The 15,628-nt window shown below is 41.2% G+C and overlaps 1 protein-coding gene and 1 pseudogene across 1 annotated transcript in view; one reads left to right on the plus strand and one right to left on the minus strand.

Annotated features, from left to right (window-relative positions):
- LOC124606440 (cilia- and flagella-associated protein 45-like) overlaps positions 1–15,628 on the minus strand; it is a 146,626-nt gene that overhangs the window by 50,283 nt on the left and 80,715 nt on the right. Inside the window, exon 6 of the mRNA XM_047138421.1 lies at positions 1,351–1,524. Coding sequence (XP_046994377.1) covers positions 1,351–1,524 — 174 coding nt within the window. The remainder of the gene's footprint in view (positions 1–1,350; positions 1,525–15,628) is intronic.
- LOC124608125 lies at positions 840–957 on the plus strand (annotated as a pseudogene).

Raw genomic sequence — 15,628 nt, forward strand, 5'->3', positions numbered from 1 at the left:
AAAAAATATTTTGTTATGTTTTTGTACTTCCTCTGCTACGAGTGTGAATCTTGAATCCTTCCAGGTCATGCTGACAAAGTTTAAAAGAATAGACAGTGGAAATTAAAATGTCCAGTGGTCTGCTCCAAGTCAGCCCATTTGACATCCTACCACCTTTAAAGTGTATAGGTGTGATGTGAAACCTTATGTCCCACAACCCATGAGGTGTTCCCGGTGTTTACACTTTGTTCATATGTTGTCCCCCCTGCACAGCAGACACAAAATGAAAAAAACTGCAGATAATCAGTCCATGAAGGTCATCCTTGTGAATAACCATTTTTGTGTGCGATTTGTACTGAACATCATGCTCCACATTCACTGGTTTGCCCAGTACTTAAAAAAGAAAAGAAAATACAAAAATAAAAATCACTCTGTCATCTGTCATTTCTGAGGCAAGAAAAAAATATGAACGCCTGCATCCCATCAACATGATGACCAATTATGCAAAAGTCACAGCTGTCATCCCCCACCTCAACTTTCTCTAGTCTTAGCATCTTATTTTTATTGCTGATGGCCAAACTACAGTCCATTATGTTTTTAGCTTTCTCACTTTTACTGTTCTGAACCTCCTGACTAGAAGACATTATTTGCTCTGTAACTGTCTTTGCTTTTAATCACATTGGCGTGGTGAGGGTTGAATGTGTGTTGGGTTCCTCTCACCATGGATGAGCACTGGGAGACTCCTCATGCACTCTGGCCTGTGTAAAGTGCTGCACATATTCATCTCCATGAGTTATCTCAGTTCTGGCATCAGTATTTTCTTCATTGCCTCAATTTTATCACTCCTATGTATTTTAATGGGCAACAGCCTTACCGCAGTGGATACACTGGTTCCCATATGATCACCAAAGTTAAGCACTGTTGGGCATGGCCGGCAATTGGATAGGTGACCATTCGGGCCACCATGCACTGTTGCCATTTTTTGGGGTGCCAACTGAGGAGCTACTTGACCGAATAGTAGTGGCTCCAGTCAAAGAAAACCATCATGACCGGGAGAGCGGTGTGCTGACCACATGCCCCTCCTCTCTGCATCCTCAGCTGAGGATGAAATGGCAGTTGGATGGTCCCGATGGGCCACTTGTGGCCTGAAGGTGGAGTGTTTATGTATTTTCATAAAAAGAACACATTCCTGGTAGTCATCACTAACTCCAGATGAACTACCCCTGCACAAAGGGCCTGGTGACCTTGCAATGAACCAGCCAACCAAGTCACAACCATAAGCTCCTTCTCAAGGTACTGAAACCAACTCACTATTCTATTTCATGAGATTGTGAAGCTTTAAATTCAATAAAATGGAAGTATTATACTCACCCTGAGTTCTAGTGCTTGGATTTCAAGTCGTTTTTTCTCTTGTAGTTCCAACAATTGTCTGTTCACTTCATCGAGTCCCTTTTTCATTTTTTCTTGTTCTTTTTCTTTTTTGCGTACAGCTTCTTGCTCTTCTATTTGCATTTGAACTCTCAGTTTATTCATCATCTCACTCTCCTAAATAAAAAGATAATTTGCATAAATATTTCATACTAAAATGTAGACTTTCACAGCTGGAAATGTCATGTCCATTATAATTATTCGGGCTGTTATGCCATGGCCGGTAGATGAATTCTGTGTCAATTCCCAATGTTTCGTCCCCAACTGTGGGAGACATCTTCAAGGGGTCTGTAGCTCAATGGAAGGTCCAACACACCCACTGGCTCGCTACTGACAGTGAGCCAGTTGGTGTGTTGGACCTTCCATCGAGTTACAGACCCCCTGAAGATGTCTCCCGCAGTCAGGGATGAAACGGTGGGAATTGACACAGAATTCATGGCATAACAGCCCGGATAATTATAATGGACATGATAAATAATTCGGAATGTAAACTTATGGAACTTAATAAAATATTAACAGTTAATTCAGTTATCATGAACACTAAAGGAGTCTTATGATGGATAATAGATCTATATGTCACCATTAGTGTCACTGTAGAAACAGCTGTCTTCAACAGACACCCAAAACAAGCTTTTGTCAGCAGAATTAAAATGGTGTGCTACACTCGAAGAAGGAAGAAGAGAATGGGTCCAAAGCTTTTCCAATAACAACAACATAAAAGAAATACTAGCTGATAAAAAATGCAGTGTTTTATCGCTGAAAGTTCAGAATCACACGAGATCAAAAAATACTGAATGAAACAGGAAATTAAAAATACCAGGAATTGACAAGAAGCAACAGTCAAGTAGTAAAAAATTGACATAGGTGATGGCCTCTTGATAAAAGAAAACACTTTGAGAGTAAAGACAAAATACAGTAAAAGTAGGATGATAAAATGATGGCAGTTGGGAGAGGGCCAGATGATTAAAAAAAATATATAACTGATTCCTCACATTCTGCCAAACACTCAATAATCATAGCTCTCAATTTAGGAAACAACATAATTTGTTCTTATCTCTTACACATCTGTTCCCTTTCTTTCCTTTAGTAGAATAAACTTCTTTCCATACAAGAATATAGATTTTAAAAAAAGACAGAAAGGAAAAGCCTCATTAACAAGTCCATAACACAGGAATGCCAACAAGAAGTGTAAGAAACTTAAGACAGGCAGAGCATGGCAAGAATCAAACACAAAGTGCTTTTAGCTGATTCTGGCTGGCCTCATATACAGTCCTGGACAAGGAGAACCACCCATGTCAAATGGTGCTGTCCACGTGGCTCGGAGGTCACATTACAAGCAGCAGCATCCTCTCAGCTGTGCATCAATGCTCTGGGAACTAACATCACGTCAGAGGTGCTTTCCATGCTGCCATCGACAGTCAGCTCCATGTTTATGTCCACTGGCTGTACACTTGCCTCAGCAGTACCCTTTGTGTTGATGTCATCTGTCTTTGGAACTACTTCCATATTTGTGTCTTCTGTTTCTGGCTAGCATACAAGATTCCTCCCCCTTTAATTTGTGCACATTGCTAATAATGGATGGCCTCATGCCTGCGTCTTGGAGAAGAGGCAGAAGTTGCCTGTATGTTGGCTGAAAGCTGCATGGATGCTGGAATAGTTCCAGAGAGCCAAGCTGGACCTGGGCTGGTGCTTTAGTAGTTGTCTCTGCACTGTCTGTGGTGATGGATGTGGGGCTGCCTTGAGATCAGTTGATGTTGGCACTCGGTGAAGTTCAGGTGTAAGAGGAAGAGCAGCCTCCAGTGGTGTACAAGTCCTGGTGAGGTGGCGGTGGCTGCATGCCTTGACAGGGCTGCATCTGCACATACTTCACTATTCTCAGTAGAGACAACACAGATGTAGAATCCCTGATGTTAGTGATTGTCAGTAGAGCCCTCCTGAGATGACACCCACAGCAAGAGTAGGTGTTGCATGGTTGTCAGAAATGGAGTACTTCAGCATAGCTGTGACTGTTTGCTGGCATAATCCTACAAGTGCTAAGAAATCAGATTGTCCTTGCCTCTGCTGACATTGCTTCTCTGGCCTTTGACATCTGTTGTTTGAATGTGCACACCATTCTTTTTGCCTCACTGTTAGATGCTGGGTGAAAAGGTCTCATCCTGATGTGCAATATCTCATACTGGGAGCAGAATTCTGTGAATGGTTTTAGATGTACATTGGGTACTGTTGTCCATTACTATGGTGCATGGGAGGCCTTCTATTGCTAACATTTTTGTCAGCACCTGGAGGTTGGCTTCTGTGTTGGTGAACCTCATATTGACCACATAACCATAGTTCAATGGTGCATCCACCGTTATGAACCACATTGTATTTAGGAAAGACCTTGCAAAATCTAGGTGTATCTTGTTTGACAGCTGTTGTAGTGCTGCCCATGATGATGATGATGATGATGATGATGATGATGTTGGTTTGTGGAGTGCTCAACAGCACCTGTACAAGTTCCCAATCTTTCCAGTTCCAATCTCACCACTTCCCAAATGATGATGAGTTGATGAGGACAACACAAATGCCCAGTACCCGGGTGGAGAGAATCCCCAACCCAGCCGGGAATCGAACCCGGGACCCCGTGATCCAGAAGTAGCTATGCTAACCACTAGACCACGAGCTGAGGGCTACTGCCCATGGTGCACTCTTTTGTGATGGAACTGCTTGATGCCCAGCACATCTGATAATAGCATGTGCTGGTATTTGCAATTTTTATCAGTCAGTGGCCAGTGTACATGTTGGCTGTCAGTACGCCATGTTCACCCAGTGGCTCCAATGAAGAAGGTGTAACATTTGGGAACTTGATGACTGGAGAATGACTATGCAAAGTTCATTGTAATCTGCAGCTAGTAGTATAACTCCATCAAAAACTGAAAGGCAATTTTTCAAATGAAAGAGGGTCAGCAGTGGGAAGCTGTGGAGATGGCCAACTTAGGCCAGCCTGGATGAAACCAGAGCAGGATGTGCTGAAGTGTTAAGCCTTGTCTTGTGGCATAGGCTAGCTTGGTGCCTGTTATTGGAAAGTTTAGCACAGCGTAGTGGGATGATGAGTTGATCTGGAAGCAACCCTCTTCCTTACTATCAAATGTTAAATTGGGACCCATGGGCAAATGGAACAATTTGTTGTGGGCTTGTAATGAATTTTGTAGTTGTAGCGACTGAGGAGCAAGACCCATCATTGCAGGCACTGTGCTGTCTGCTCTGTCATGGCACAGCCTAAATATTGCCAGTAAGGGCTTATGATCAGTGATTAGATGGAACAACAATCCTTAGAAATAGGTGTGAAGATTTTAGATGCTGTACATGATGGCTCAGGTTTCCAATTCTATCTGGCAATAATTCTTCTGAGCAGATTTTAGTGTTTTTAAAGCATATAGTATTAATTGTTCAACCTTTTTAGCATTCTTTTGAGGCAATAATATCCCCAAGCCATAGGATGAGGCATCAGTTGTAAAGATCAGTGGTCAGCTGCGTTCAAATGATGATAGGCATGGGATGGATCATACATGTACCTTCAGCTTTTTGTAGGACCTTTTGCTGGCTATTGACCTTTTGAACTGTATCCCCTTCTTTTGCAGCTGGTTAATACACAGACAATAGTAGCTGTATATGAATAAATTTCACGTAATAGTTTACTTAGCCTTTGAAAGATTGCAATTCTTTTCCATTCTTTGGTACTGGCACTTGGTCAGTGCCTTCTAAGTGATACTGTGTTGGACAGATGCCATTTTTGTTTAGTATGTGCCACTAATATTCCAGTTATGCCTGAAACAATTTGTTCTAGTTGCTTCATAGCCCAGCTGCCTGCAATTTCTTGAATACAATGTGTAGATTTGATATGTTCCTGCAGATTAGCTCTCATGACAACAATGCCATCCAAATAGTTTATGAACGATGGTATGTCTTTCAACAAATCCTCTGATTTCTGTTGGAACAGTGGTAGTGTGCTAGCAATGCTGAAAGGCAAGTGGTGAAACTGGTAGAAACTGAAGCTTTATTAAACACAGCTACTGACACTCTTCTTACAATGTGATCTGCAGTTATGCAACAAAAAGATCAATCTTTTAGAAGTATTGTCTGTCACAAACATTGACTAAGAGTTCTTTAGGCATGGAAGTGGGTAAACATCAGTAACTACTTGCAAACTGACTGTTACTTTAAAGTCTCCATAAAGGCATAGTTTCGAATTTGGTTCTTTTATAACCACTAATGGTGTTTCCCATTGATTTGAAGTGATCTGTTTGAGAATGCTCTGCTGCTCTCATTGATTCAGTTCAGAGTTAACTGCCTCATTTAATCTGAATAGAATGGGTTGAGACACAAGGAAATGGGGAACAGCCAAAGACGAATTTGTATATGAGAAGTTATATCGGCTGTATGGTTTGTTTCACATCCCAGTCTGAATGAAATTATGGCAGAAAATACTTTATGCAGTGTCTCTATCGACTGAAATGGATTTGTGTACAAAACTAGGCTTATTTTATCAGTGATAGTAAACCAAAAAGGTGAAAAGGAGTCTACCCAAAAATATTCTCTACTGCTATGTGCTCTACTACAAGTATGTGCAGATTTTGAGAAACATTATTATAACCAGTATATGTTGAAAACATTCTCTAGTGTGAGACTTAATGGTTGTCAGTTTAAAGTATTCTCTATAGCTGTGCCCATAAACACATGTTTTGGCACTCTAAGTGAGTCTGTTGTCTATGGCCTTATTCTGCTGGCATCCACGTGTGCCATATGAGGCCCCGGTGGGCATAAATGGGCGCTACTGCTCTGACACACCACTGCAAGATGTCATCAACATCTCTACTTCGCACAGCTTGCCTAGCAAAGTGGACTGTTGAAGTGTCACCACGTTTTGAAATAGCCTTCACATATGGGAGCGATTGGCACTAATGTTGAACTGTTGTGCCATTTAATAATGAAAAAGACTCTGAAGAGGAACAGGAATGACACCACTTGCATAACTTTGAATGGTTGAGTGACATGTAGAACTTCTTCCAAGAACTGGTGAAGCCTCTTCTCTTGAGCTGATAATCAATATTGCATCAGTGTCAGTTAAAGCCATTGTTGTTCAAACAGCTTCGCCAAAACTGGGTCCATCCTGAAGTCCTTTTAGCTTTTCACCAACATTCTATTTCAACTAGTATTTACTACACGCTCACTACAGTACACAGCATAATCATCTGCTGAGTCCAGCGGTGATCCAGAGCAGAGTACAGAGAGGCAGTGCTCATTCCTAAATTAGACAGTTTGTCCATAACTGGAGACCATGATGCATTCTGAGGCAGAGTCTAATGCACAGCACTCACTTGTTGGTTTGATGATAAAGCTGTAAACAGAGTCCAGGTCACAGGAATGTCACCAATGGTGCATGAAACATAAGGCAACTGGAGGATGGTGAGAATCAAATACAAATTGCCTGCAACTGACTTTATATACAGCCCTGGATGAGCAAAACCATGCAGGTCACACTGTGCTGCTAGTGGGGCTTGCAGGTCATGTGAAGATTAGCGGTGCCCTCTCAGTTATGTTCTGACGGTGCAGAAAGCAAAGCCATGTTGGAGGCACCCACCATGTTGCCATCAACAACTTCCATGATCAGATTCATGTTTATGTCTGCTGGCTGTATTTATGTCTTCTGTTTCCAGCTGGGATACAAGAGATAGTGTTTTTAATTACAGCTTATGGGGGGATAAACATGAAGCCACAGAAATAATAACTTTCAGAATAAAAGTTTTCATCATCCAGTAAAAGAGGAAACAACATCGAGGGAAAACCTGTGGGACTGGTACTTAGCCACCTAATTTAAAAGGACATATTCATCTTCCACCTTTGCATTATTCAATGATGAAATGCATTTATTTAACCACACCAATCTATTTTGAAGTGAATATTCAGACTACATTCAAGAGAAAACTTGAGTCACAGTAAAGAGTAACACAAGCTTAGGAACCTCTGTTACATCAGTCATTTAGGTAAAAGAGAGCAATGGAGTACAGAACATTGTTTGAAGATACACCTGAAACTGGTTTAAGCTGAAATCAAATGACCATGAGAAAATAAATGTACATTCATCTATAAATAACGGCAATGTGGAAGATGGATGGGTCCTTTGAAAGTTTTTCGATGCAGAGCTCAAAAAAAGAACTCATTATTTTGAAAGATTTTTTTTATCCTTTTCTTCACATGTATTGGCATATTTCTTGTGTGACATTTGACTATCTAACATGTATCAGTTGTGTAGATCACTGAGATGAATGCATGAAAAGTGTGGTACTACAGCAGTGTTTTGATGATGAACCATAATGGGATTGAATCAAGTGTCAACATATACCCTATTCCTAATACTACTGAGATGCCCACCAAAATTAATGTCTAATCCAATGGACCCCCTCCATGAACCATGGACCTTGCCGCTGGTGGGGAGGCTTGAGTGCCTCAATGATACAGATAGCCGTACCGTAGGTGCAACCACAACGGAGGGGTATCTGTTGAGGGGCCAGACAAACGTGTGGTTCCTGAAGAGGGGCAGCAGCCTTTTCAGTAGTTGCAGGGGCAACAGTCTAGATGATTGACTGATCTGGCCCTGTAACACTAACCAAAACGGCCTTGCTGTGCTGGTACTGCGAATGGCTGAAAGCAAGGGGGAACTACAGCTGTAATTTTTCCCGAGGGCATGCAGCTTTACTGTGTGTTTAAATGATGATGGTGTCCTCTTGGGTAAAATATTCCGGAGGTAAAATAGTCCCCCATTCTGATCTCTGGGCGGGGACTGCTCAAGAGGACATCGTTATCAGGAGAAAGAAAACTGGCATTCTATGGATCGGAGTGTGGAATATCAAATCCCTTAATCGGGCAGGTAGGTTAGAAAATTTAAAAAGGGAAATGGATAGGTTAAAGTTAGATATAGTGGGAATTAGTGAAGTTCGGTGGCAGGAGGAACAAGACTTTTGGTCAGGTGAATACAGGGTTATAAATCCAAAATCAAATAGGAGTAATGCAGGAGTAGGTTTAATAATGAATAAAAAATAGGAGTGTGGGTAAGCTACTACAAACAGCATAGTGAACGCATTATTGTGTCTGAGATAGACATGAAGCCCACGCCTACTACAGTAGTACAAGTTTATATGCCAAATAGCTCTGTAGATAATAAAGAAGTTGATGAAATGTATGATGAGATGAAAGAAATTATTCAGGTAGTAAAGAGAGATGAAAATTTAATAGTCATGGGTGACTGGAATTCGAGAGTAGGAAAAGGAAGAGAAGGATACGTAGTAGGTGAATATGGATTGGAGCTAAGAAATGAAAGAGGAAGCCGCCTGGTAGAATTTTGCACAGAGCATAACTTAATCATAGCTAACACTTGGTTCAAGAATCATGAAAGAAGGTTGTATACATGGAAGAACCCTGGAGATACTGGAACGTTTCAGATATATTATATAATGGTAAGACAGAGATTTAGGAACCAGATTTTAAATTGTAAGACTTTTCCAGGGGCAGATGTGGACTCTGACCACAATCTATTGGTTATGAACTGTAGATTAAAACTGGAGAAACTGCAGAAAGGTGGGAATTTAAGGAGATGGGACCTGGATAAACTGACTAAACCAGAGGTTGTACAGAGTTTCAGGGAGAGCATAAGGGAACAATTGACAGGAATGGAGGAAAGAAATACAGTAGAAGAAGAATGGGTAGCTTTGAGGAATGAAATAGTGAAGGCAGCAAAGGATCAAGTAGGTAAAAAGACAAGGGCTAGTAGAAATCCTTGGGTAACCGAAGAGATACTGAATTTAATTGATGAAAGGAGAAAATACAAAAATGCAGCAAGTGAAGCAGGCAAAAAGGAATACAAACGTCTCTAAAATGAGATCAACAGGAAGTGCAAAATGGCTAAGCAGGGATGGCTAGAAGACAAATGGAAGGATGTAGAGGCTTATTTCATGAGGGGTAAGATAGATACTGCCTACAGGAAAATTAAAGAGACCTTTGGAGAAAAGAGAACCACTTGCACGAATATTAAGAACTCAGGTGGAAACCCAGTTCTAAGCAAAGAAGGGAAAGCAGAAAGGTGGAAGGAGTATATACGGGGTCTATACAGGAGTGATGTTCTTGAGGACCATATTATGGAAATGGAAGAGGAGGTAGATGAAAATGAAATGGGAGATACAATACTGCGTGAAGAGTTTGACAGAGCACTGAAAGATCTAAGTCAAAACAAGGCCCCCGGAGTAGACAACCTTCCATTAGAACTACTGACAGCCTTGGGAGAGCCAGTCCTGACAAAACTCTACCATCTGGTGAGCAAGATGTATGAGACAGGCAAAATTCCCTCAGACTTCAAGAAGAATATAATAATTCCAATCCCAAAGAAAGCAGGTGTTGACAGATGTGAAAATTACCGAACTATCAGTTTAATAAGTGACAGCTGCAAAACACTAACGCTTATTCTTTACAGATAAATGGAAAAACTGGTAGAAGCCGACCTCGGGGATGATCAGTTTGGATTCAGTAGAAATGTTGGAACACATGAAGCAATACTGACCCTACGACTTATCTTAGAAGAAAGATTAAGGAAAGGCAAACCTACATTTCTAGCATTTGTAGACTTAGAGAAAGCTTTTGACAATGTTGACTGGAATACTCTCTTTCAAATTCTGAAGGTGGCAGGGGTAAAATACAGGGAGCGAAAGGCTATTTACAATTTGTACAGAAACCAGATGGCAGTTATAAGAGTCGAGGGACATGAAAGGGGAGCAGTGGTTGAGAAGGGAGTGAGACAGGGTTGTAGCCTCTCCCCGATGCTATTCAATCTGTATATTGAGCAAGCAGCAAAGGAAACAAAAGAAAAGTTCGGAGTAGGTATTAAAATCCATGGAGAAGAAATAAAAACTTTGAGGTTCGCCGATGACATTGTAATTCTGTCAGAGACAGCAAAGGACTTGGAAGAGCAGTTGAGCGGAATGGATAGTGTCTTGAAAGGAGGGTATACGATGAACATCAACATTAGCAAAACGAGGATAATGGAATGTAGCCGAATTAAATTGGGTGATGCTGCAGGAATTAGATTAGGAAATGAGACACTTAAAGTAGTAAAGGAGTTTTGCTATGTGGGGTGCAAAATAACTGATGATGGTCGAAGCGGAGAGGATATAAAATGTAGACTGGCAATGTCAAGGAAAGCGTTTCTGAAGAAGAGAAATTTGTTAACATCGAGTATAGATTTAAGTGTCAGGAAGTTGTTTCTGAAACTATTTGTATGGAGTGTAGCCATGTATGGAAGTGAAACATGGACGATAAATAGTTTAGACAAGAAGAGAATAGAAGCTTTTGAAATGTGGTGCTACAGAAGAATGCTGAAGATTAGATGGGTAGATCACATAACTAATGAGGAGGTATTGAATAGAATTGGGGAGAAGAGGAGTTTGTGGCACAACTTGACTAGAAGAAGGGATCGGTTGGTAGGACATGTTCTGAGGCATCAAGGGATCATCAATATAGTATTGGAGGGCAGCGTGGAGGGTAAAAATCATAGAGCATCCACTGATCTATTGTGATATACATCACTGATGTATGATAAGTGGAATATCTGTGACTTGACCACAGACTTCAGTGTGTTCTTAGCTTCAAAGCAGAACAGACATATATCTTTTACTGTGCAATCAAGCACTATTATAGTTCTGTATCATGTCATACCTCAAATATATTGTACCCACACTATACAATTTCTGCATTGGCAGCCCACAACAACTGAAATTATGCCAAATATGTACTGAACTAGATACTACACAACAACAATGAAGTCCACATGTAACCATCATGTGCCGAAATTCACACATTACACTAATGTTTTCCTTTATGGACAGTGTAATGCTTCTCAGCTGGCTCTCTGACTGTTAATAGACATCAATTGTGCAAGTGATGTGCTTCACTACTGTCGTTCAACTTACAATATTAGAGCTGAACAATCAAAAACAACAAACAATTTACTAAGGGGCCACATTGCCACATCCATCTTGCAACTGCTGAACTACAGCATTCTGTTGGCTTGGATTCAGGCACATTTGCCATAATTCAATGTCTTCATGGACAACACATGAACAACTACATCAAGAACACTTCACCAAATACCAACAATGCATTCATACCACTGGCAACAGTGCTGGTGGCCATGCACTGCGGTACCAGCTTCACCATGCTTAATTCCACCCAGCAGTCAAGTCTGACCAACACCACCCAACTACCAGAAAATCTGACATCACAATGCTCACTTGGAGTGATGACTAATGCATGACATCAACAAATCCTTGCTTCCCTGTATTCACTGACACAGAACACTGCTAGTCATGCTGCACCTGACCCTACACAGATCACCACCCTTCATGTCACACCCATGCAACCACGTTATACCACTGACATGACTGCACCCACACCTGTGCAAAACATCTGCCACCAAATCGCACCTGCGCTGTCGTAACATGCCACCAACCCCACCATGCTTACACTTGCACAGGGACTCCTAACTGCATCACACTAAGTAACTATGCCCCACAAACCACCTTCTCCAAGTGAGCCCAATTTGACGACTGTGTGCAACGGTTGCCTGTCTTGTGACTACTCAGTAGTGCCTGCAACAAGTTCAGGTATTCAAGAAGACTATTCTAGTCATTTCAAGGCTCCACACAGTAGCAAATCTTCTCTCACTCAACCTACAATGACTGCTACCAGACTTTTACATCTCCGAACTTCTCATCAACTTGGACTCTGATGAGCATTCTACAAAGCTTCCACCTCTGCTGGTCCCAATTCCAAGGACAATGCTTTCAAATATGCTGCCTGCCTCATTCCCTCTGATGAACAACCTGTGGCAGGTATAAGTTCTGACATCAACCCTCTACTAATTGACGGCTCATTGACAAAGGACTAACCTACGACATTTTAGCCACACTAAGCTACCAGATCATTGATCACAGTGCACAAATTGATGACCCGAGCTGTACAACAATCACCATCTCACCACCTCACATGGACATTCTCTGTTAAGGACAGCACAAAACCAGACCTAGCAATAGTCTTTTTATGCTAATTCCACCTCTCCTTGGTCATATGACAAGCCACACTCCTGTACTTTAATAAGGGCTGCACCCCAGGACTTTTGCCATCAAGACAAACAACGGGAAGACTATCATACAACCATCGACACACCCAAGCAATGTGCCTCCTCGGCTGAAGAGCTCTTGGTGATTCACCAACACCACACTGACTGCTGTGCATCACTGGACACATTCCATATGAGGAACATGTTGCTCCTGCAAAGTAATGAAGATATATCTACTGCCCTCACCCAGATGTGCAAGCAGCTCATGATCTTGTCACTTAACTGTCATGACAACAACATTGGGAGCACATGCGTGGCCCCAGTCTCACCAATCAGTCACGTCCCCCCAACATCCAATCATACTCACTCCCCACTCCAATGAGTCACACCAACCCAACATCCAACAATGCTCACTCCTCAGTCTTCCCAGCACGCACATTGCCACTGACACTAAAGCACACATATTAGTACAACATGCCCTGCCTCGTCATCCAGCTACCCTGCTGCTGTCATCATTGGGCACACCCCTCCAGCTCTACAGCACACCATTGCCACATCTCTTCCGCACGACTCTCCACCATGTAGCTCAACTGCTGCCTGCAGCTCATTTTCATATGACAACACTGACTCCACTGGTAATGTTTACCTGTTTTGTGTTCGACAACAGCTACCACAGGCTCATGATGCTCTATGATGCCTTTTTAACCATTTTCAAGCACGCAATTTGCATTCACCCACCACTGACAACTACAGCACCTCTTCCTGACACAAGTTCGCGACAACACCACCAGACTCTGTGACTGCATCTTCATCTATACCAACTTGAACAATGATCCAAAACACGTTGGTGCCCTGCATTCCTAGCTCTAAATGGTCCCAATTCTGTCATGAATGACTTCTGTGCAGATAACGCCCATTGATTTTCACTCCAGCAAATAAATTAGAAACTCACATCAACCGCACATCCCCCTCCATTCCTTTGATCAGATCAAAGTCTCTCTCCTCACCATTGACACCCTGCTCCCACCTCTTTGGTCATACCACCAGCATCTGTGTGGTCACACTGGGTGTTTCCACATCAGCTTCAGCCAAACCACCTGTTCAACACTCATACTACACCCACTGTGACTTTGAGAGATGATCCAATTGTGTTTCATGAAAGTGCCAGCCAGGGCACGACTATTCATGTGCATCTGGACAACATCACTTTGAGAAATGATTTGGTCATGACTATGGAAGTCCCAGCCATGGCATGAGCAGTCATTCACATCAGCACCCACCACTGAAGCAGTCACTGATCCCACTTTTGTCTCCCCTCCAGTGCTCCACACTGTAGGAAGGAGGAGGGGGAGAAGGGGGGCGGGCGTGGGCTCTGTGGGAACATTCACTGGGATATACATCACTGACATCACAAAGTTACAAAAAATATTATTTTTCATAAAAAGTTATTGCCTTTCCTGTAGACTTACCCTGTTCTCTCCCTTCAGTTAAGGATATGGCTGATGTTCTTAATGAACCCATTGACTGCTACAAATGTACCTGCTGCATTCCAAGGAGAGTGCAGCTTTGTTGTCACACTGCTACCATAGCTGGGAGACTATGTTCCAGGCATGCTATCTTTGTACTGGTTCTGCCTTATGGTCTGGCTCCCCTGAGTTGAATATTCCTGGTGTGTTGTGTATGACAATTTTGTTTGCTGATCTGGGTTTAAATGCCCCCTATAGAAAATAAATATAGTTCCTATAACAACTTAAATTTTTCATTTTATAACTCTGGGAATAAATCATTGCACAAACAGACACAAAGGTATGCCAATACTGTTTCGTGCCTAATTTTTTAATATGATGTTAGAAGCCTATGTCAAAAGTGGTGTGTCACTTTGTATTCATCTCCATAACTTATGGTTCTTTCATAGTTAGTCTTCAAAAAAGCTGCTGTTCTATGTTCACAACTGTAATAACTCATGGAAAGGATGGCCCTATCGGTGATATCACTCTAATACATCTGCAGTCATTAGGAATCACACTAATAACTTATTTGCTCAGAATTTGCTGATTCTATTCACAAATTGTCAGTGACTTTGTTGAGCACACATGTGGTTCACTAATAAAAAAAAAAATTATCATCCGATTTTAAGAAAACTATTTGGTGAAAAAATTTTATTCTTTCACATCTCACACTATGATATCTTCTCTCGATAAATGGCTGAACTTCCATTTGTTATTCATCTTAGTTACTGTGCTGCATCACATTAAATAAGACACTGAATGAAATTTTAAGATTTTTGCACAGTAGACTTTGCATATGGTTCATTTTATAACACTAATCACAGCATACAAAAGACAGCTAACACTTTGAAACTGTATTTAAAGCTGAAAGCAGACTGATATATCTCACCATTCTCAAGATATTAGTTTTTATTTCTATGGGGGTGGGTCACACAAACTGTCAGTGATGTGCTTGAGTGGACCTGTTGACCAATATGAAATACATGTCATTCAATATTATGAAAACTATTTGGTGAAAAAATTTGATTCTCTTGCATCTTAAAGTATGATTTATTCACACAATAAATAAGTAAACTTATTTTCATTATTAGTCTTAGTGCTACATCCAATCAAATAAAGCATTGCACAACATTTTAAGATTTTTGCAGAGGTAAAAATACACTGAGAGGACTTTGTGCACAGTTCATTTTATGACACTGATTACTGTTTACAAAATATAGCTAACATTTTTAAATTGTATTTAAATGTGAGAGCAGAGTGATATACTCAAGATATTGGTTTTTGTATTTATGAGCAGAATGCACCCATCATGTGCAGAGTTCTGTCCATGCGCAACACGAATCACGTGGTTGTAACAGCCATCATATTTCATAAATGGTTCAAGGTATTGAAACAAGAAACAAGGTTTTTTTTGCAAATGACAGCATGCAAAAAGATGTGATATATTCGCATTTGATTAAGACTCTAAGCTACTTTTGTCTAATGAGATACAGACATAACTACAATTTTTTTCTGTTGGAAAGAAGTACTTCTCTTAAAAACATGTAATACCTCATCAAGAAATAATATT

Source organism: Schistocerca americana, chromosome 3, assembly GCF_021461395.2.
Source record: "Schistocerca americana isolate TAMUIC-IGC-003095 chromosome 3, iqSchAmer2.1, whole genome shotgun sequence".
Classification (NCBI taxonomy): Eukaryota; Metazoa; Arthropoda; class Insecta; order Orthoptera; family Acrididae; genus Schistocerca; species Schistocerca americana.